The 23,166-nt window shown below is 34.8% G+C and overlaps 1 protein-coding gene across 2 annotated transcripts in view; it reads right to left on the reverse strand.

The window, feature by feature from the left end:
* Window positions 1–22,185, reverse strand: part of LOC134246996 (adenomatous polyposis coli protein-like) — a 39,247-nt gene extending 17,062 nt beyond the window's left edge. The window contains exons 1-6 of one of the 2 annotated variants that reach the window (XM_062729346.1): window positions 22,065–22,185; window positions 10,191–10,441; window positions 6,972–7,113; window positions 5,671–5,779; window positions 5,149–5,331; window positions 219–327 (exon numbers count right to left, since the gene is read on the reverse strand). In XM_062729346.1, the coding sequence (XP_062585330.1) occupies window positions 219–327; window positions 5,149–5,331; window positions 5,671–5,779; window positions 6,972–7,113; window positions 10,191–10,422 (775 nt within the window). In that variant the 5' untranslated portion in view covers window positions 10,423–10,441; window positions 22,065–22,185. Of the gene's footprint in view, window positions 1–218; window positions 328–5,148; window positions 5,332–5,670; window positions 5,780–6,971; window positions 7,114–8,023; window positions 8,784–10,190; window positions 10,442–22,064 lie in introns of those variants that run through there. The other variant, XM_062729348.1, reaches the window with a different exon arrangement.
* Window positions 22,186–23,166: the final 981 nt, after the last annotated feature.

Below are 23,166 nucleotides of genomic sequence, written 5' to 3' on the forward strand. Positions count from 1 at the left end.
GAAACAGTCAACAAATAAATTATTCTAAATGGAGATATATGCAATACAATACAATAAGACACATACAATCAATCAATCAATCTCTAGTTAGTAATCTATAACAGGTCAAGGATTTGTAAGAGGTGGAGCAGGCGATCTAAATATAATGTTATAGTAGCAGAGTGTAGGTCACTGTCACATGGTTAATTAAATAAACTGATCTGATAAGTATACCGTACCTTTAGTGTTGGTGCTGAGGGGCCACGCCCCGTGATACAGGGAGGCTATATTAACCCCCACACTCTCCTCCTGATAAAGTATGCCACTCACTTCCTTCTCCCCACCAACCTAAAGTAAAGCAGAAAACAAACCTTAGTCAAAGGAAACAGCAATAAAAGAAGAATTTAAATACAATCACAAGCATTTTATATAATAATTCAATGAAATTGATAAAATCTATTAATGGGCATACCAAGAATACATGTATGTCACACATGCTTGTACCCATTTGAGTGAATTCTCACATGCATAGAACACTTTCATAGTTTACAAGAGTGTTGTCTATACTCCATATAAAGAATATCCCTAAAACTTTTACAAATTGTAGTTTAATATCTGTTGTGTGGTAATGGCTACTTTGTACAAGTGTATTTTCTCACAGTTATTTATAACTAGGGCTAATTGTAACGGGGACCGTTACAGATGTTCCCCAAACGCTCCCCATGTCCCTTTTCGTGCCATAGCTTTTCCTGTAACACCTTTTATAAATATACTAAGGTTTTAAGGATTTCATTTAAAGATATAAAAGTTACAATGATATCAACTATATATCATTTAACGTTTTGCTTTGGCGCACACGTACATGTACATGCATATGCAAGATGATCATGGCATGTTGGTTAAGGTTACATCTTTCTATCCCGCGAATAATAGAAAAAATTACAGATATAAAGTTACCACATTTCAAATATATATCATTTTTTGAAATACCTATTCACATTTAAATTCTCTACTGATTTTAATCTCGGGCTCAAAGTTGGTTTTATTCCTACGACAAGGCAGTGTTAAAGTCGACTAAGGATATCACGCCGATAGCTAACCAATCAAAATGAACTTAGTCAATTTTAGTTCCATACATAGAAAAGGGATTTTCCTTTAATCTGTTCAGATTTTTTTAGATATATTTCCTCTCTGGTCATTTTGACAACCCTCGTACCTGTGCCTAGTAATTTTTATATACTATGTAAATAAATATATACATGTAAAGGTTTTTGACCGGAACTATTCATTTTTTCCAATGCACAGGAGGCTACTTTCTGGGGTTTACAATAGATATTTATAAAGACATTCGTATCAGCTAATGTGACCAATATTCTTTAAGACCTTCTTATTAATATATTTTTCATGAATGCAAATAGTCTACCTGATAATTTTTTTTTTACGAAGGAGCGTACATGTAAATTGATTTTGAATTTCTGGGGATTGCGTAATTCTAAAAAAAAATCAATTAAATTTCAAAGGTTAAATAAACAAAGGATGCTTGGTATTAAAATATTGTTTCAAATCAGTAGAATTGAATGCTATTAACGACATCCGAATAAATACATGTAAACATATTAGGCTTATATACCAACTTTGTTCATCTGTACTTTAATTTCAAACACGACAGGATTTGTAATTAATGAAATTAATAATTTCTTTATACTTTGGAAACTCACATCAAATATTTTAATACTCTTTCTTCGAGCTCTTTTCTGCAGTTTCCTTGAAATGTTATGTGGGTCCGAGGTGTACTTTGAGCTTTACAGTGATTGTCTACTTTGTGTGAGGGGGGGGGTCTTTCTACCCTTGGGTTAAGGTCAAAGGTTAAGGTCGATTTCAAGTTTATAGGTCAATGTCATTCTGGTAAATAGCTAATATCAACATTTTATTCAGGTTAATAGTGACCTTGACCTAAGTATCAAGGTCAAGGGTAAAAAGATCTGCTTCAGTATGTTACATGTCTTTACATTTATAAGTTCTTAATTCTGCATGAACATCAAAAGACTTAAGTATACTGTCGTTTAACGCATTGTGTGTGCGCGCATGTGCATGACGTCCTTGCATTTACTTTTGATGGTAGAATAATGTAGGCATGCATTATATCTACTCATATTCGAAATTTCACCCTGTATTATTGAGAACTAAGAAAGTTTTAGGCATTTAAACTTTTAGCCAATCAGATTGCAGCTAACGTGCATGTGCGTGCGTTCATGATTATTCTTATATACCATGCTGTAGATCTTCATAATGTACGACGATGTTCAAAATTTCAAAGGATTTTGTCAGAAAACAAAAAAGATATAAAGACTTTTGTTTCAACCAATCGGAACGAAGCGCACGTGCATGCGCGTAAGATCTTGCTATTTTGACCACGTCGTCATGTCTATACTACTATTATATCCTTATATTATGAGTTTCAAGGCATTTCATCAAAAATTTAAAAGGTTACGGCTATATCTATCATATTGGTTATTTCACGCGTTACACGTGTGCGCACATGCACGCACGTGCGCGCAAAATGACCTTCGTTCCGCACATCTACATAACATACCTAGTGACCCTAAAAAGGTTTCACCTACATCGGATGAGTAGTTTACGAGAACACTCGCGGACAAAAAAAGTACCGGAGAAGAAAATTCAGAAAAAAAGTAAAAACAATATGTTCCCAAACTTCGTTTGGGGAACATAATTACAGTGATTTTTCTACAATTTTTAAAAGGGGCCTGGGCCTTTTCAATTGGGAAAAATTGTCGACATTTGTGTCAAATTGGGAAAAACAATAAGATTGTAATTAACCTTCATATTGACAAGTAAAATTAAATATATAAGTAAATGTTACATCATTTATTAAATTTATTTGCTACAAAATTTTTCAACAAAATGGATACAGTTCTACATTTTTCATTTTCTTTCATTTTTGTTCCGTTGATTGTTGATTGTCCTATATTCCATTTTTTTGCCATAATGGTAGACTTAATTGAGAAAAAATCATTCCCGATTTCTCAATATTGCTTGCATTGGAGATGGAATAATCTTGACACGATTTACAAGCATGTATTGCTGTATTTCTCTGCAATGCTAGTACATGTATATACAGGACGAAGAAACAGTTTAATTTTCGTGAAATCAAGGAAGCTTGTTGTAGAACTATTAGTCCTTGCAATTTACAAATAAAGCTATATTTAACAGATTCACATGCATATTAAATTTCTTACGATGTATTGACACACAAAGTTTGACATCCACATGATCGATGTGTTTAAATCCAAGTCTTGCAAACACACAAATAAACTGCTGTGTTTCAATATTATTTTAAGCGTCCGAATGACCAAAAATAATAGCGTTCAATTTTAGATAAGTCATACATTAAAAATTCAATATAATCAAAACAATACGTTTTGATTTTGGGAAAAAAGCAGTTCAAAATTGGGAAAAAATCGGTAATTTTTGAGAGGGGAAAGGGCCGATATTCGGACCTAAATTGAGTGTAGAAAAATCACTGATAATTATACTTGATATCGCGATTACTTAACTTAGCTGAACTCTTTCGTGATGAAGTAGGTCTGTTGGATGGGGGCAAATGTGCTATTGAATACAATTCAAGAATCAGCAAGATCGATCATTGTACAATTAATAAGGACAGATACGTAAAAATTTCGGGTGTAATACCTTGCTAAACAATCGCTGAACCAGCCTAATCAATTTTTGAGAGGCGCTAATCCTAAAATGTTACATTTTTAAAGATATTTTTAACTGAGCAGACTCTTCTCATTAAATTTTCATTGAAAATTATCACATTTTAAAGCTGATAAAATATTCTAAATTTTCCTTGTTTGACAATCTACTATTTGGAGTTCAATACTTGGAAATACATTGTATTTTCCGCATAAAATTTTGAATCATTTGATTGTCACTACTGTAAACAATGTCATGTGCCCCAGAAATCTTGTGAGATTTAGAGCTTTCTCGACTCTCCCGCAAAAGAGCGGTAGTAAGTTAGATAACTGCTAGGTACTCGCGATATTACGTATTACTCTTAAATGTACATAAATTCATGTATCCATATGGGATGCAATATCACTTATATTTATAAATATATTTATAACATTGTCAAATGAAATTTGTAAGCATTATCTCCCTTTGCAATGCAATGGCCAGATTCTTCATAGAATATATCTGAGGATATACACCACTAATAGCTGCAAAAAAAGACTGAACATTACTGTTGTATACCTGGTAACACATTCTGAGTGTGTTACAAAATAGCTGAAGACACAACTTGTCAAAACAATTTTTACTGTAATGTGTAATCCAGCCATGCTGGTGTCTACATTGGGATATGTTTTCATCACGAAGTGTAGCTCTAGGGTTCATTCACCTTATCACTAAGGGTTCCTTTTCTTAACCAATCTTCTAAATTACTTTTCTCCTCATAAGATTGGAAAACCACTGTGGCCGCAATTTTCACAATTTCAATAACTAAATTTAACCTCATTAAAAATCCTTGTAAAGATTTAAACATTGTTAAAAATTATAATATGCAGCTGAGCAACACTCACCATAAACTGTACCTACTTGAAACTTACTGCAATCAAAAGTCTAGATTCAATTCTTACCAAAAATACAACCAATGTAAATGGGGAACAAAATGTGTACTTTTTTGCTTCCAAGCACTGTAACATTGCACACAAAATGGTATGTACATTAATTAGTGAGTTTGGAAACAGTGGTCTAATTTTCTTTAACACCTTCCGAAATATTTGTACCAATTCAAGCTGCACAGTTTATATGAGGTATAACTGAAACTAGGTACTGTGAGCAATGAGATCACTAAATAATACCCCCCACCTCCCATATGAATATAATAGCAGTGTCCATGTTTAGCTACGGGAAACCCAAACTATGTGTCCAACTAAAAAGTAAAAAGGGAGGTGCACAATGGCATTATGTAATTAAAATTCTGTGAAAATCTCATCAAATTTCATTCAGCGGATATGAGATGGGTACTCCAAAGCGTAACAGACAGACAAACGGACGGACATACCTATTACTATATACTTACTTTTCAAGCAGGGGGTATAATAATTGTCTAATACAAGTAGCCAATCTATGTGAAGCCTCTAGTACCTTGAGTTTCTTTGTTTTTTGGAGTTCCAGCATTTCGGTCTCTATGGAGCTAATTCGTGACAGACGGACTTCCTGTCTCTGGGAGATTTGCTCGGCTGTCCCCAGGTTCTGTAGAAACATCTCCTGGATCTGTTTACCTTCATATTCTATCTTACGTCGCATCAACTCTTTGTCTTTGGGATACTGTAATCAAAGTTCACAGGAAAACATCATCAATACAAACATCAACAGTCTTAATCATACCACATTATACAGAACAGACTTTTCAATTGTACAATTGATTTTAAGCATGGATGATTTGTCAAGTAAGACAAAGATGTCTGGCAAGGTTTCCTTTTGAATTTAAGTGCTTCTCTTCAAAGCTCGTGATAATTTCAGGAATCTTTACCCTCACCTACTTACAATTCCAATTCAGGTTTTTTTTAAATCAGATATTGATCTTGTGATTTCCCTATCTGAAATGTTTTGAAATCTGCTCTACTACTAGATATTCAGTTACACGCCCCCATTAACCCAACATACCCCGTCTGTATGAGGGATCTTCTCCAGTCTCTGCCGTACGTTGTCTAGCTGGGAGATGTACCATTTCCTCTGTCTGTCTTCCTCCTCAATGTAGGTCAATATAGCAGATCTATAGAAATTAAACAATAAATAACTTATAAGTGTGTCAAAACATGTATGACATACACAGCTAAAAAATTACTAAATCATGGTTACAAAAACAAGAGGCCCAGTGGCCACAGCACTCACCTGAGCACATCGGCTAGGAAAAAGCACATATCAGATCAGAACTGAAAGTTTACGGGGGGGGGGGGGAGGGGGTGTGTGTGAATTTTAACCCCCGAGGGGATCATGATTTGAACAAAATTGAATCTACACTACCTGAGGATGATTCCATATAAATATTACTAATCATGGCTTTGAAGTACTTGAAAAGAAGATTTTAAAAGATTTTTCCTATATATTCCTATGTAAAACTTTGATCGGCCATTTTGGCCCCACCCTACCCCTGGGGGTCATGAATTGAACAAACTTGAATCTACATTACCTGAGGATGATTCCACATGAGTTTCATCTTTCCTGGCCCAGTGATTCTTGAGGAAAAGATTTTTATAGATTTTTCCTATATATTCCTATGTAAAAATTTGATCGGCCATTTTGACCCCACCCTACCCCCGGGGGTCATGATTTGAACAAACTTGAATCTACATTACCTGAGGATGATTCCACATGAGTTTCATCTTTCTTGGCCCAGTGGTTCTTGAGAAGAAGATTTTTTACAGATTTTTCCTATATATTCTTATGTAAAACTTTGATCGGCCATTTTGGCCCCACCCTACCCCTAGGGGTCATGATTTGAAAAAAATTGAATCTACATTACCTGAGGATGATTCCACAACAGTTTCATCTTTCCTGGCCCTGTGGTTCTTGGGAAGATTTTTTTTAAAATGCCATTAATTTTTCTCTAATTCATAATTATCTCCCCTTGGAAAAGGGCGTGGCCCTTCATTTGAACAAACTTGAATCTCCTGTACCCAAGGATACCTTGTAGCAAGTTTGGTTGAAATTGGCCTAGTGGTTCTTGAAAAGAAGATGAAAATGTGAAAAGTTTACGACGACAACGACGGACAAATTTTGATCAGAAAAGCTCACTTGAGCCTGCAGCTCAGGTGAGCTAAAACTATTGTATTATTCTTAGTCAGTAAATAGCTTCTCAGAGCTAATGTTTGGCGTATAACTCTCTCCTACCCTTTACTTAGTCATGCCTCCTTAGCCATTAAGTGGTTCATTTAATATTGGTGTATGGTTATTGATAATCTGACCTTTCAGTGTAGAGTTCCTGTAGTTTACTGAGGACATCTGTACTGGTCTGTTTGTTTGTCTGGTGACCATTCTGTACACTGGCTGTGACGGGGATGTTAAATGACTTATGTGGACCTATGTCATTGGGGGAAATGTCTTCTTCTGAAAATCAGATCAATTCTACTTTAAACATACATGTCTGTTTTATCAGATTAATTCTATGTTTAACATACATGAATTGTACATGTCTAGTCAAGGGAGACACGAAAACTATCAGTATTTTGTTTCCTGTTTTATCAATGAATTGTAATGTTCTCATAAATAATGTACTGACAGTTTCATGAGTCATTTATTTTGAAGAAAAAAAAAATAATTAGGCAAAAATTGAATCAATAATTTAGTCAATACATATCAATTAGAAGTAATGTATAACTCTATAGTGTTGTTGGGCATCCCCCCAGACAATCTGTCTAAGTGTCTGTTGGACAATATTGCTTGTTTATCTGGGATGCTGGGGTGATGCTGAGGCTGCTGTCCGACATTCAATCCCCCAGATCTGTATATACTACACACTCTTTTATTGTTCTCAGCTTCACCACACAGTTTAGATTACCACAAAACAACACGCTCTAATCACCATCTAATTACCCCCTGTGTCTGTCTCTCTCTCCAGACCTTATAATGATATCACTACAGCAGATCACTGGATTGTACTGTTAAGATTCTGATCAATAATTCAATTCTCCTAGGCTCTGAAAATTTCAACTTCACTTTGACACAAATTTGTTAAACATATACATTGTACCAAGTATTAAACACTCACTCATTTGTATACTGATTCAGCTCATTAAATTTTCAGAAGATTCTTTGACTGAATATCATATGAACATTCTCGGTTCAAACTTAACTATGGAACTGAGCCACGATGTGAATATGTGAATTTCTCAGATCTCTAATAATTCTACAGAACAAAAAAAGACAAACAAAACCATCAGCCACTGATGTAATGAGTAACAGACTGATTATGAAGTATCTACACGCTGCCTGATGGCGACTCTCTGTACGTCTCTACCTTCATCGCTATCATCTTCTGCCTCCTCCTCGTTCACGTCATCGTTTAGATCCTCGCCGTCATCACTCGCCTGGCTGGAGGAGTCGTGACTGGACGATGAGTCCTCTCCTATCACTAGGTCCCCCTCCTCTAAATCCTCGGGGCTCAGGTATAAGTGATCCTCCATTACTGTAACCCCCCAACTAACTTCACCAAATTAAACACAGCTGTAGTGAGCTTTTCACCTGCCATTCCCATAAACTCCTTTGATTTATAGATAGGAAATCCTGTACAGCACATTCACCAGCATTCTCTCACAAAAAAGCTGCACTGGAATTCCTTTGGTTTTGTACAGTAGAAAACAAAACTGTCTGGAACATGAGATATATCCCTCACTGCCTCTCTTTGATACCATAAAATAATCACTGATTAGTGAGACTTCCTATTCCAGGTATTAATCATTAATAAACAAGACCACATCTGTACGATTTAAAATAAAATTTTTCCAATATTCCTGGACATCGAGAGATTGTGATGAACTTGTCAGTGTTTTTCAATATTACACTTTGTCACTGTATGGAGGCTGAGGTCTGAGTCATCTCTATTGATTGGAGTAGCTGAGTCCTACACACTAACTCACACACACAATATAACTATAGCTACAGTCACTGCACACACTGCAGACAGCTGCAGAAGCCAGCTAAAGAAGAAGCCTTATTACATAACACACATCAGACATCGTGTCTAACACACAAACCCTCCAATAGGTGCCAATTATTTTGGGAGGAAACTTCATTCATTATGTCAAGTTCTCGTAAAAATCAACAGGGAATAAGAAAAGAAATGGGTTTCTAAAAACATGTTGAAATGCCTTCAAGTTCAACATGTTATATCAAGGTTATTTTAGTTTAAGTGCAAATTAAAGATTTAAATTAACATCATATACTAGTATGTAGATCAACAGATCAACTTTTTTCCTTACCAATGAGAACACTAAAATTTTTCAGCAGTCTCAAACATGAATATGCGTTTTAATGGAAGAAAAAAAGTAAAAGCCTGACACCAAAATCCTGGAAGTTTTCAAATTGAACCAAAAATGAAACCCTGTTCATAACTACAGTGGTTGTATATAAACCCATTTAAGATGTGGCTCATCTCCATCTAAAATTTACCCTATCAGACATCTTCACAACAATGTACATACAACAAATACTAGATGTGTCAATGTTCCAAATCAAATCTTGTCTGTTACACAGTAACACTACTGAATGACTGGGCAATAGTACATTCAGTGACTAGGAGTTACCTGATGAGAATACACAAATGTGATAGTACTAGCACTACTTGTGGTAGATTTCTTTCTCCAAGGCCAAAATAAAATTATAGTTTGATTGGAATTGCCTCCCGCCTCATTGAAATGCCCCCTCCTGAAAAAAATTTATTGACCAAAAGTAGGAAGATTTTTTTTTTTATTTAATCAATTTCTTTTATTATTTTTTTGCCCATTACATGTATCATATACACCATACAAAACACTGAAATATAGTGTCAGATATATGTAAAATTAGGGGGTTTTTGTTGATGGTAGATACTTTTGTTAAAAGTCAGAAAATGTAACTATTTACTGTTTACTGTTAAGATTTTTATAAAAGAAATTAAAATTTATCTTCAATTCAAGAAAAAAAAATTATTTCCCTCCCTCCCTCCTTAGTCTGAAACCCTTCAGGCGGCAATTCCAAACAAACAATTTTTTAAGGGTGGCCCAATGGTTACCTTTTTCTGGTCGAGGTTTAAAACTTATACAAGTTTTTTTTTTATTGATTTCAATTTCATAAAGGGAGACGAATAATATTTCAACTCACTTTAGTTTTAGGTTAATTTAAAAATATACCACACAACAGTAAAAGTTGCTTATAAAATGATCAAGGAAGAAGGATAACTCTGTGTAGAGTTAAGCCTTTACAGGAATATCATGTGGGGCTATGACTGGTAAAATATACACATGCATACTTCGTTAGTGTAAACAAATGTCTCATAATCAGTAAACGTTATGTATTGAAGTAAAGTAAAACAAGCAGTCTTCTAAAAACTTTTTTATAAGATTTTTTTTAAAAATCTGGATCCAAAATAAAAATAAAACCCAATCTATGTTTAAAATCCAATCAGTAAAACATGAGAATTCACCCACCTTCATCTATGTGGTCGCGGGCCTCCCCCCCTCCTCCCTGCTGAAACACGTGAATTCCATCCTCCCCATCGTAGATTACATCGATATCGGAATCCCCGTCCAGCCCCACAAACACGTCGACAGACGCGGCAGACTCCGGGTGACTCGTCGACTCATTCAGCTCCTGTCTCAGGTGAGAATTCTCCGCCTTCAGGCTCTCCACTTGTTTTAACAGCTCATCATAAGAGGACATGGTGGAAAATCCACATTGCCTACCCTACAACAAATAAAGCTCATCATAAGAGGACATGGTGGAAAATCCACATTGCCTTCCCCTACAACATTAAATACAGCTGGTCATAAGAGGACATGATGGAAAATCCACATTGCCTTCCCCTACAACATTACATACAGCTGGTCATAAGAGGACATGATGGAAAATCCACATTGCCTTCCCCTACAACATTAAATACAGCTCATCATAAGAGGTCATGGTGGAAAATCCACATTGCCTACCCTACAACAAATAAAGCTCATCATAAGAGGACATGGTGGAAAATCCACATTGCCTTCCCCTACAACATTAAATACAGCTGGTCATAAGAGGACATGATGGAAAATTCACATTGCCTTCCCCTACAACATTAAATACAGCTCATCATAAGAGGTCATGGTGGAAAATCCACATTGCCTACCCTACAACAAATAAAGCTCATCATAAGAGGACATGGTGGAAAATCCACATTGCCTTCCCCTACAACATTAAATACAGCTGGTCATAAGAGGACATGATGGAAAATCCACATTGCCTTCCCCTACAACATTAAATACAGCTCATCATAAGAGGACATGGTGGAAAATCCACATTGCCTTCCCCTACAACATTAAATACAGCTCATCATAAGAGGACATGATGGAAAATCCACATTGCCTTCCCCTACAACATTAAATACAGCTCATCATAAGAGGACATGGTGGAAAATCCACATTGCCTACCCTACAACATTAAATACAGCTCATCATAAGAGGACATGATGGAAAAGCCACACTGCCTTCCCCTACAACATCAAATACAGCTGGTCATAAGAGGTCATGGTGGAAAATCCACACTGCCTTCCCCTACAACATCAAATACAGCTGGTCATAAGAGGACATGATGGAAAATCCACATTGCCTTCCCCTACAACATTAAATACAGCTGGTCATAAGAGGACATGATGGAAAATCCACATTGCCTTCCCCTACAACATTAAATACAGCTGGTCATAAGAGGACATGATGGAAAATCCACATTGCCTTCCCCTACAACATTAAATACAGCTGGTCATAAGAGGACATGATGGAAAATCCACATTACCTTCCCCTACAACATTAAATACAGCTGGTCATAAGAGGACATGATGGAAAATCCACATTGCCTTCCCCTACAACATTAAATACAGCTCATCATAAGAGGACATGATGGAAAATCCACATTGCCTTCCCTACAACATTGAATACAGCTCATCATAAGAGGACATGGTTGAAAATCCACATTGCCTTCCCCTACAACATTAAATACAGCTGGTCATAAGAGGACATGGTTGAAAATCCACATTGCCGTCCCCTACAACATTAAATACAGCTCATCATAAGAGGACATGGTGGAAAATCCACATTGCCTTCCCCTACAACATTAAATACAGCTCATCATAAGAGGACATGGTGGAAAACCCACAATGCCTACCCTACAACAAATAAAGCTAATCATAAGAGGACATGGTGGAAAATCCACATTGCCTTCCCCTACAACATTAAATACAGCTGGTCATAAGAGGACATGATGGAAAATCCACATTGCCTTCCCCTACAACATTAAATACAGCTCATCATAAGAGGACATGATGGAAAACCCACATTGCCTATCCTACAACAAATAAAGCTCATCATAAGAGGACATGGTGGAAAATCCACATTGCCTTCCCCTACAACATTAAATACAGCTCATCATAAGAGGACATGGTGGAAAACCCACATTGCCTACCCTACAACAAATAAAGCTCATCATAAGAGGTCATGGTGGAAAATCCACATTGCCTTCCCCTACAACATTAAATACAGCTCATCATAAGAGGACATGATGGAAAATCCACATTGCCTACCCTACAACAAATAAAGCTCATCATAAGAGGACATGGTGGAAAATCCACATTGCCTACCCTACAACATCAAATACAGCTCATCATAAGAGGACATGGTGGAAAATCCACATTGCCTACCCTACAACAAATACAGCTCATCATAAGAGGTCATGGTGGAAAATCCACATTGCCTTCCCCTACAACATTAAATACAGCTGGTCATAAGAGGACATGGTGGAAAATCCACATTGCCTTCCCCTACAACATTAAATACAGCTCATCATAAGAGGACATGGTGGAAAATCCACATTGCCTACCCTACATCAAATACAGCTCATCATAAGAGGTCATGGTGGAAAATCCACATTGCCTTCCCCTACAACATTAAATACAGCTGGTCATAAGAGGACATGGTGGAAAATCCACATTGCCTCCCCATACGATGTCAAAAAATAATCACTACATTACCCATATTTTTTACAATAGTGCAAGGATTATCCATAATATATAAATTACCGTATAATCCCTATTAACCGCCCTGGGCACTTAGAAAATTGCAAAAAGGGGGGCGGTTATTATAGTATTCTCTTTATGATATTTAATGTCATATTTTAACTTAAAAAAATCTTAAAAAAGAAATAAATTCAAAGAACCACTTAAATAATATTTATCTTTCAAGGTTTGACATTAAGCTTTTAGAATACTAGACCAGTCGGGCTACTCTGGCAAATTTTTACTAGCCCTGACCCTTTAACCACTAGCCCTGAACAAACTTGAGAAAAAAATATTCAAAGTACGAAACAATAATTATTTATGTTTAACCTTTTTTATAATCTGTTTAATTGTAGTGGTTTATCTTTACTAAATAGTGAATGTAATCCATATTTTAATAAAGAAATTTTACCGCACACATGTCAACATCGAAACTAGGTCATACACATGCTTCTTGTTGTGCTTAGTCCTAACTTAACTTGATCAACTTGAAGTTGTCTGTTACGTATGTAGTTTCTTTTTACTATGCGGTTAAAAACGTTTTGATTTTATTTTTCATTAACAATAAATTTGTTTAAAATTAAAGAGCGATGTCTGGTAAGTGTCTTAATTGGCCCCTTAAAATGGATATCTTAATTTTACTTTATATATAGCTTTAATTTGTACTGCCATTATGCGACCTTTATTGGTCATTTTCATTTTGATCAAAATGTCATTATTTTTTAAATATTACATCATACAAATCACGTTTTCCCGCCATTTTAGCATATTCTGTATAAAACCGCTTATTTTCAAGCAGTTTTTCTTCCAGAAAATATAGAACGCAGCCTAGAACAAGCTTTATATTTTTACCAAAGATGTATCTATCCAATACCAGAGCTGCCAACATTCTGAAATGACAAATAGTAAGGCGGGGTCTAGGGACCACCTAGGCCCCCTGCCACTGAAGATGTTTTTTAAATGGACATGCAATTTGAGGCATGTTTCCATTTTGTTTACTTTAAAACATTGACATGAATGTGATCGGCCTTCAAAACCGAAATGAAGATAAAACAAGCATTGTAAGAATTATAACTAGAACTGTCCAATAGGGACAAATACCCCCCGCTGGATTTTTCAGAGAAGGTGCCAATTCAAAAATACTTTATGGATCTAGAGGTGTTCACTATTTACTTATAAAAATTTACAGTAAAATATAAGTGCTCATTCAATTCTTAATGAGTGAAACAAAAGTGCAACCAAATGAAACATCAATACCTATACATTGTAATTCAATCGTAACATTTTCTTTTATTTCTGCATTAAAGAAATATATTGCAATTATGTGTCATGACACTCTGCAAACTAACTGTTGAAAAAAAAAATCATTATACAAAATCAAATTAATCTTGATAACTTTATATCAAATTCATTTTGAAAATAAAAAGCTGGTCATCCAGTAATGAAGTGCTTTGACAGACAATAAATTACAATTAAGAGAATAAGAGAAGAGAGATCTTTAATTCTTGTGCCTTATTCCCTGGAGATTTGATAACACACACAAGCTTGATAAGAGATATGCCTTAACAACCTCCAAGACCAAATTCATTAACTTATCATTAAATGGATGCATGTCCAGTCATTATTCCCAAGAGACAAATGAATTTACATTATCTTCTATGTAATGTAAAAACTGTTTTAAACACTTGATGATGTTTCTTTTTTTAGTTTTAATGAGTTGTTTTAAGCTGTACTAGTTCACATTTTTGTACAGATATTCTAGATTCTATCTCTCAAACCTTATAAATGAGCCCAAAATGAACAAGTTAATTTAAATAAAAAGTAAAACCTGTAAAATGCAGAAAAATAAACAAATAAAGTTGAAAATTCCAGATGCACACCTTCATATGGTGAATAATAAGCGTGCAAATTTTCAGATAAATCCTTGCAATAGTTTGTGAGAAACGGTCTGCACAAGACCACAAAATAAAAATGAAAAAACACCTGTAAAATTCAAAATAATGATCCAATCAAGATGAAAATAGCAGGTGCACACCTTCATATGGAGAATAATATGTGTATAAATTTTCAGACAAATCCTTCCAATAGTTTTTGAGAAATCGTCCGGACAAAATCTCGTCTACAGACAGACAGACAGACGGACATGGTGATTCCAATATACCCCCCCTAAACTTCGTTTGCGGGGGGTATAAATATATTATAAAAGTAGACTAGAACTGTCCAATAGGGACAAATACCCCCGCTGGGTTTTTCAGAGTAGGTGCCAATTCAGAAATATTTTATGGATCTAGTAAGAGGTGTTTACTATTGTCTAATAAAGTGCCCCGCCACAGCATGATACGCCCATCAAATATTGTTCAATAATCATAAATTGGTTAGGGTGCAAGAAAATCAAGTAACCTTGATTAACAGATTGACACAGATTTCAATGATCTAATTTCCATTTCTTATTATGTTTAAAATATTGTACATACATCTCTAAAAGACTTACAGTGTAGGGATTAATTAAAACAAATAATACATCATATATAATTCTAATTAAACTGGCTGTGTTAGAGCTTAACAAATATCCATCTGCAGCTTTAAATTGTTTATTGCATATTTTATGAAATAATGGAAATGCTACAGTCTAATTAAAAAAAATCAAAAATTAATTATTCTTTAGACTATAAAATTCTAAGTGAGACATGACTGTAATTTGTTGCAAATATATAAAAATTGAAATGTAATTTTTTTTTCAATGAACACATGTATAATTAATTTTAATTATATTATACAATACTAATTAAGTTTCAATCATACACTAAAACATCAATTTGTTTTAATTACATTACATCCATTGAAAGATCTTTATCTGAACTACAGCCATCAAGAACTCTTAATTAACACAAGCAACTATAAGGCCATTTCTTTTTGCCCAACTCCCAAGAGATAAATTAAGATAACACTGCATCAGATCAGATCTAGAGATGCTCTTCTCTTGCCAGTTAACTCCCGACAATGAACTCATTAATTCTCTCTAATTTGACATGCACATTTCTGCTATCAAAAATTCTCCTTGACCAGTGCTTGATAATTATGCCCATGGGACAAACTGAATTCCTCTCAAATCATTAACATTTGTTACAGAATCTGCTGTAAAGTATATGATGAAAAAATAAGTTTTTACTTCATTTAGCATTTTTTAATAAGGATACAACTATATTTTAACATTTTTTAGGATTATGAAATTTAAAATTTTAAAGACTGTTTTTTTTTAAAAAAAATCACTTAAATTAAAGGTCACAGTGACCTTGAAATAGGTCGTGACACACCGTCTACCCAAGATGCATAAATTGTCCAAGTTTGATGATTGTAAGTCTAATAGTTTTCTAGTTATGAGCCAAACAAAATCACAAAAGAAAAAAGAAAAAATGCCTGTAAAATGCAGAAAAATCATCCAATCATGATGAAAATCCCAGGTGCACACCTTCATATGGTGAATAATAAGTGTATAAATTTTCAGACAAATCCATCCAATAGTTTCTGAGAAACGGTCCGGACAAAATCTTGTCTACAGACAGACGGACATGGTGATTCCAATATACCCCCCTAAACTTCGTTTGCGGGGGTATAAAAATATAGACTGCCAGCTATGAAATTACCGAAATTATAAACTTTGAAGGAGAAAAACTGAAATCGGAAGAATATAGAGAGAAGTCGTAAGGCGTATTTTAGACCCTGATTTCGTACGCCTTAAGCCAAAATCGTAAGGGTTGGCAGCTCTGCAATACTAATTATTGACAGAAAAATTATGTATGTTCTACACTGCGCTCTATGTTTCCCATAAGAAAAAAAACATCAGGAAAAAGGAATATTTTTGCCTTTTTTGTTAAATAGCAAATATAGCCTTATTTCTCATGTCATTTACAGCTAGTGAGTGCATATAAATGTGAAAAATATATTGGAAATATTTCGAATATAATCTCTTCTACAAAATAAATATTAATAAAACATATCTGAATGTCATTCTAAAATGTTGATTTTTAGGGGGCCAAAATTGGCTCTTGTCATATTTACTCCTTATTTTTCTTACATGTCCAGTCAGTCTAGTACACAGACATTTTACCCGACCGGACCCATCTTTTACTAGACTCGGTCTGTTGGACGTGCCTTAATGTCAAACCCTGTCTTTACTTTAAGTGAAGATAATCAAGCCAAATTAAGCTAAATGATTCATTTTCCACCGAGAAATTGGATTATAGACAGGTTTCATTTTCAGTTTCTTCAAATTTTGGCAGACTTACTAATACGATTCTAGATGATTATAATCACTGTACAGGGGGCCCTTATTTCCTGACAATTGAAAAATACCTATGGGGGCACTTATAGGGGCAGGGGCAGTTAATAGGGATTATACGGTAAATGCAATATGAAGATATAAAATCACTTAAATCTGATTTGGGGGCAATTTCTTGGTTGAGATTATGGGGGTTATTGGTCAGCTTGTATTTTGTAAATATAAAAGTATGTGTTAAATTTTTTCATCATTTGGTGCCAAATGAAGTCACTCCTAGTCTTCATAATAAATTATATCAACTAACATGCTCCTTTAATGCATGTTATTTATAAATATATATTCATGTCAAAATTAATTAAAATCTACTTCAAAAAGATTTTATTTTTAAAAATAAACATTAACCATATAAATACTTTAAGCATAATTCAAAGCAGGCAAACATTATCATTTATCACTAATGGTGAAGAAATATGCATATAGGCATATAATTGCTAGTACCTGGTAAAATCATGGCATGTTGAACTATAGTGGTTATACAAGTCCCTCATTTACATTTTTGATTAAGTAGTTTCTTCGAAACAAAACAAAATATATACATTTCATTTACATTTCAAATAACATCATAATTATAATATACACAAACTATTCTTGTTAGAGAAGTGTATATATAATATACAATGCATGTGTTACAAACTTTTTTTACAACGCACTTTGAAATTTTTTTCAGTGTGCTATGATTTTGCATGTGCAAATTTCAACACACTTTGAAATTTTTTTTAAAAAGTAATGGTTCATTTCAAAATGCTTCGCCACATAGCCTTCACCTGAACATCAATTTCTCTAAAGAGAAAATTTATCTACACAAGTCATATATGTCATATCATTTGCTAAGTAACTGTTTAACACTTCCACACCTCTCTAATACCTGTGAGCTTATAAAAATCAGAATATGTAAAGATTCTGCATTGGATATTTCACACAGAACAATGTTGTCCCTGGTTTTACCTACAGACAGTGGAACCCAGGTCTGTAACACTGGAGTCTGACATTGATTGTTCTCCAGCTAACACTTACTCAGTCTGAGCTTCCATTGATTCTCTGTAAGCACCTGAGGAGTAATCAATACCAGCATTAAACTCTGTGTTAATTCTACAAGTGCATAAACCTGCAGAACTGTCACAGTGTAACACTGATCTGATAGTGAAGAAGAAAAACCAAAGCGCCTGCCACCGACAAGAAATGGTCGATAACAATTAGACTACACAGAACAGTCTCTAAAGAACAGAATACACACAGTTCACAATTATGCTGCATCACATCATACACATTTAACTGTATTAAGCTTTACATAAACTCCTATACATGCATCTCCAATATTGACATCTTAGCATAAATTGATTGAACAAAGGTTGATGCAATATGCTATCTGACTCGTATAATCTTTATTGTTAATGATGGTCAATTGTCATTCTGATATATATGCATACTTATCTGCTTACCATCAACAGAGTCCGGACTTATACAAACTCAAAACTACAGTTTGACTTCAGCTCGTTTTCAAATCATATGAAGAAACATGTCAAAATTTGCCCAGAGCTGCATTTATTATGATCTAGCCCAAGGTTACAAATTGTACTGTAAACCAACTTTTATTCGCAATGACTTTAATTCAGGAATTACCAGGGGTAAACTAGTTTGCAACGATTAAATTTCACGATCAAGTCGTTTTGGAGTCTGTTGTTAATAGACACAAAGACTTTAAGGACCAGTTAGCGGCGAGAAATATTCCTGATGACCAGGCTCTCGTGAGACTCATGAAAATTTCTTGCATGTGAATAAAAGTTGGTTTACAGTACTCTTGCTCAAAAATTTTATTGTTGGCATACTGGCTGTACATTGTCACTGTTGTATTTTTAGACAATTATTCCAAAAATGAGCTGGATTTGTCACTTTGGCTAATCTGGACTAGTTTGTTTTGTCTAACATTTAACATTTAATTAGCAAACAGTATTATTACATACAGCAGCCATATCTGATCAAAATGCTGGAAAGGATCTGGTAATGGATTGGCCATGTTTAATATACCCCCGCCTGAAAAGTGGGAGGGTATATAGTAATCGGTATGTCCGTCCATCCGTCCAACCGTCTGTTACACTTTGAGGTATCCATCTCTTATCTGCAACTCTTCTCATACCACTGAATGAAATTTGATGAAACTTTCAAAGAATCTTGATTACATATTGCCATTGTACACCTCCTATTTTACTTTTTGATCCAACACATTTTCTGGGTTTCCCATAGCAAAACATGGACACTGCCATTATATTCATATGGGAGGTGGGGGTAATCATTTAGTGAGCTTATTGCTCACAATACCAGAGTTGTGAAAAACTGTCGGTTATACCGGCAAATCTGACAAAAAATTCATGTGACCGTTAAAAATGCTATCAATGTCGGTCCAAATGACGGGCCCCTTTTTTGGCTAAAGTTTTTTGTTTTTCCATTCATCATCGGTGCAATTCCCATCTTATTACCGTACCTTATATGCGATTGCATAATACCATTTCTTTAAACGAGATCGAGGCTGTAAATGAAACCCTAGCATGGTTCTCGTGACCTATTAAATTTACAACTAAGTCAGAATTAGGTAGAAAACATATTAAAGAAAAAGATAAAAAAGAGCTAAATAAGAAAAATTTCGACAAAAAGAATTCAAACACGGGGAGGGGGGGTGGGGGAGCAGTAAACCTAGTACATCTGACTGTCTCGGATTTCATATTTTCATTGATTGTGTTGATATCTTTATTATTGATGCACAAATATTTTGCAATTTTTTTAAGACCATTTTCTAGGTTAATATAATTCTAAAATGCATAAATGTTAAAAAAATATGTTCACTATGCTGAATTAGCATTGTCACCTGCCCAAAAAAGGTGAAAGCTAGTATTGTTATAAATGCAAAATAAAACAAAAACGGAAGAGGACTTGGAAATTGAGACTGAATGTTGTATGATTACTAAGTAAATAAATGTGTAATGAAGTGAATAAATGTTATGCTTTTTTTTTCATTTTGCGACTTACTATTTCGAACGACAAAAATCACTGCAAACAGGCTTATTTTGTTTTCTTGCCGGTCCAAATGACTGGCTATCTGAAAAGGTTTTCCACAGCTCTGCAGTACCTCTAGTTGTTTACAGAAATTGTATCAGGAGAGGAAGAAATTAATCGCTGGGACTGGAAAATGAAGCCAGGGTCCCTGCATTACTAGTCAGGTGCTCTTACCACTAAGCTACACAAGCAAATTTCCATATATAGCTAAAACAACTAAAGTCCTTCCTCTTTTAGACTACTGTCTTTGCCATGGACAATACACTACCAAGAATCGTAGACCCAAGCTGGATTTTCACCTGGCTGCAAGTCCAGAGGTGGTCATTTGTTAGCACATTAAAGCAAAACATGAAAGAAGATTTAAACCTTGAATAGGAATCAAGCATGAGATCCCTGTGTGACTATCTACTTGCTCTACTCTAACCATTGAGCTATAAAGATCACCAACATTCTATATATCCCAAACCATGAAAGAAAGTCAGAGATAGTAGTCGGAGATCTAGCAGTATAAAGTAATGGGAAGTCAGAAACAAAAAAATTCAGAATGGATTATCAGTAATAATCAGCTGGGCATAATTGATGATTACTGATCTTCTGTTCTAAAAATGATTTCCTGGTCCAAGTTAACCCTTATAACTTTGTTCATTTTCTGTCATTAGCCTGGCCCTATTTTCATGATTTTCAAATCATGGAAGTAAACATATCATTATTATAGCATGAATACTTTCAATATTTCAAACATTCATCACTAATTTAAAACTTTTTGAACTTGGATTTGGTAATAAATTTAAGTAGGACAATTATATTTTTTGTCAGTGATGTCGACAACATTTATTTTGAAACAGATTAAGTAGCACGAAAAAGCTCCTAGTCCTAATGATTGACAATCAGTTGTTGACAACAATCGACCCATCCACATCATTATCTACTATCTAGCAGAAATAAAATAAAATACCTATGCTGTCACAGTTGGTCATCCTCAGCAATGATAATAATATTAGTTATCCAGGTTCAATCAAGGGTGTACGGGGATTTACCCCGGGTTTTATTCCATACACCCTGAGGCCGAAGGCCGAAGGGTGTATGGAATACAACCCGGGGTAAATCCCCGTACACCCTTGATTGGACCTGGATAACGAATTTATTTCCTCTGTGATCATAAAAATACTTTGTAAACATCTAGCGTTTGTCTCAATCTGTTATTTGGTTTTTATTATAGAGAATGTATGCATTGTGACGTCACGTTTTATTTACACCCGGCTCAAGTCGGGTGCACGGATATTTACACCCGACTTTGTAACCAATCAAAGCTCGTGTTACAAGCTAGATAGGAAATAATGCAATATACTCCAAGCCCAAAGAAAACTAAGTAGCAAGTAAGTAATACCGTAAAACATTTCACCTTTTATATCTAGTTTTACTTAATGTTCTAAAAAGTTATTTTAACCTTAACATGTATGAGCAGAATGTACAGGTTAAATGTATTTCAGAAAATTAAATTGTTTTTTATATGTAAAAAATAAATAAAAACATAAAAATCAAAAGAATGATAGCACAAGTAGTAACCTGCAACAGGTGTCTAATTTTGGGGGGTTGACTCAACTGCAATAAACAACATAGACATGATAATAGAGAAGCAATGCTAACACTGTCAACGTTCCGCCATTCATTGTTAAAAAGGCATCGATTAGAGGACATCAAATAACAAACAACAGACTTATTTTATACTGACATGTCTGTTCACACTGGACATTTCAAAAATGAAAAAGAAAACAATGGGTTCACACGCCATTCAATACAATTTCATGAAACTTTTGGTCCCTTTTCAAAATATATTAGATAACAATTGCTAAATAGATGTATTTAGTACGCTTATAACTTGTTTTGTACCATTACACTCACCAATAAATTACTGGCGATTCACAAAAACCTTCTGTTTTGAGTGTTTATCTTCCCTCCATTCAGCGGCCGCCATTGTATGACGTCATTTGTACAGCTGCAGGTCAAGAATGATAACTCCGGGAAATTTCTGGTTTACATAGTAAATAAATATTAAATAAAAATACAATAATCATAATTTGGAAATAAATGAATAAACAAAATAATAAGACGAGATTAAACACTCTGTATAGAGTTCAACTCCCTACCGGAAGAAGAAGAAGAAGAAGGATATTCAAATTTTCACCGATTTTTAACATAAATATCCCCACGTTTCTAAAGTTAATATTGACTTTAATTAAACTGTTTCTGCTATTTGATTCGGAGCTGTTGTCTGTTGTTTCTTCGTTTGTTCATTTGTTCGTCTTTTTCGTTCCCTTTCGAGAATTTTTCACTCATAGGCCTATATTGAAACGCAACCATGGCCACCTTTTGCCAGAAGCAAACTGCAAGGCCGTTTGACTAATAACCGGGGGTAATTTTGCCGATATCTAGCTATATAGTATCTATATAGATATCATAGCTACTGTATACATGTAAATGCTCGTGTCCCCTCAATAAAACATCTGATTACCCCCTTTTTGCTTGTCAATGATTTCTTGGTAGTTGATACCGGTATGTATAGTGCCCCTTCTCAAAATACATGGCTGCCCCCGAAATTGCTTCCTATGAGCCTAAACTGCAAATTAATACCTATACCTATACCATATGAGGGACCTTTTTTGTGTCAGCATCTGCTGTTACACGGCACTTTCTCACTATAGGTCAGCTGAAACTTAAACGAAAGATTCTTGACATAATATATACATGTAAATTCATGTTTGTCCATAATGGGACCACTTTGAGTTAAAAAAAAAAAACAACTTTTACCTGAGTGGGAAATCTTTAAAAAGTTTCCGCTTCTTAAGAAAAGCAGTCATGATGATTCATTTTTATATTTAGGCAACCTCAAATACTATAGATTCAATTTTGTTTTGACCCCCCAGTCAGGCTGTGACCAAAGTGGGTAATCAAGACATAATATTAGGAAAACAAAGGAAAAAATCTTAAATTTTCCTCC

This window comes from Saccostrea cucullata, unplaced genomic scaffold (assembly GCF_032062105.1).
Source record: "Saccostrea cucullata isolate Sc308-1 unplaced genomic scaffold, CSIRO_AGI_Scuc_v1 ctg20, whole genome shotgun sequence".
Taxonomy (NCBI): Eukaryota; Metazoa; Mollusca; class Bivalvia; order Ostreida; family Ostreidae; genus Saccostrea; species Saccostrea cuccullata.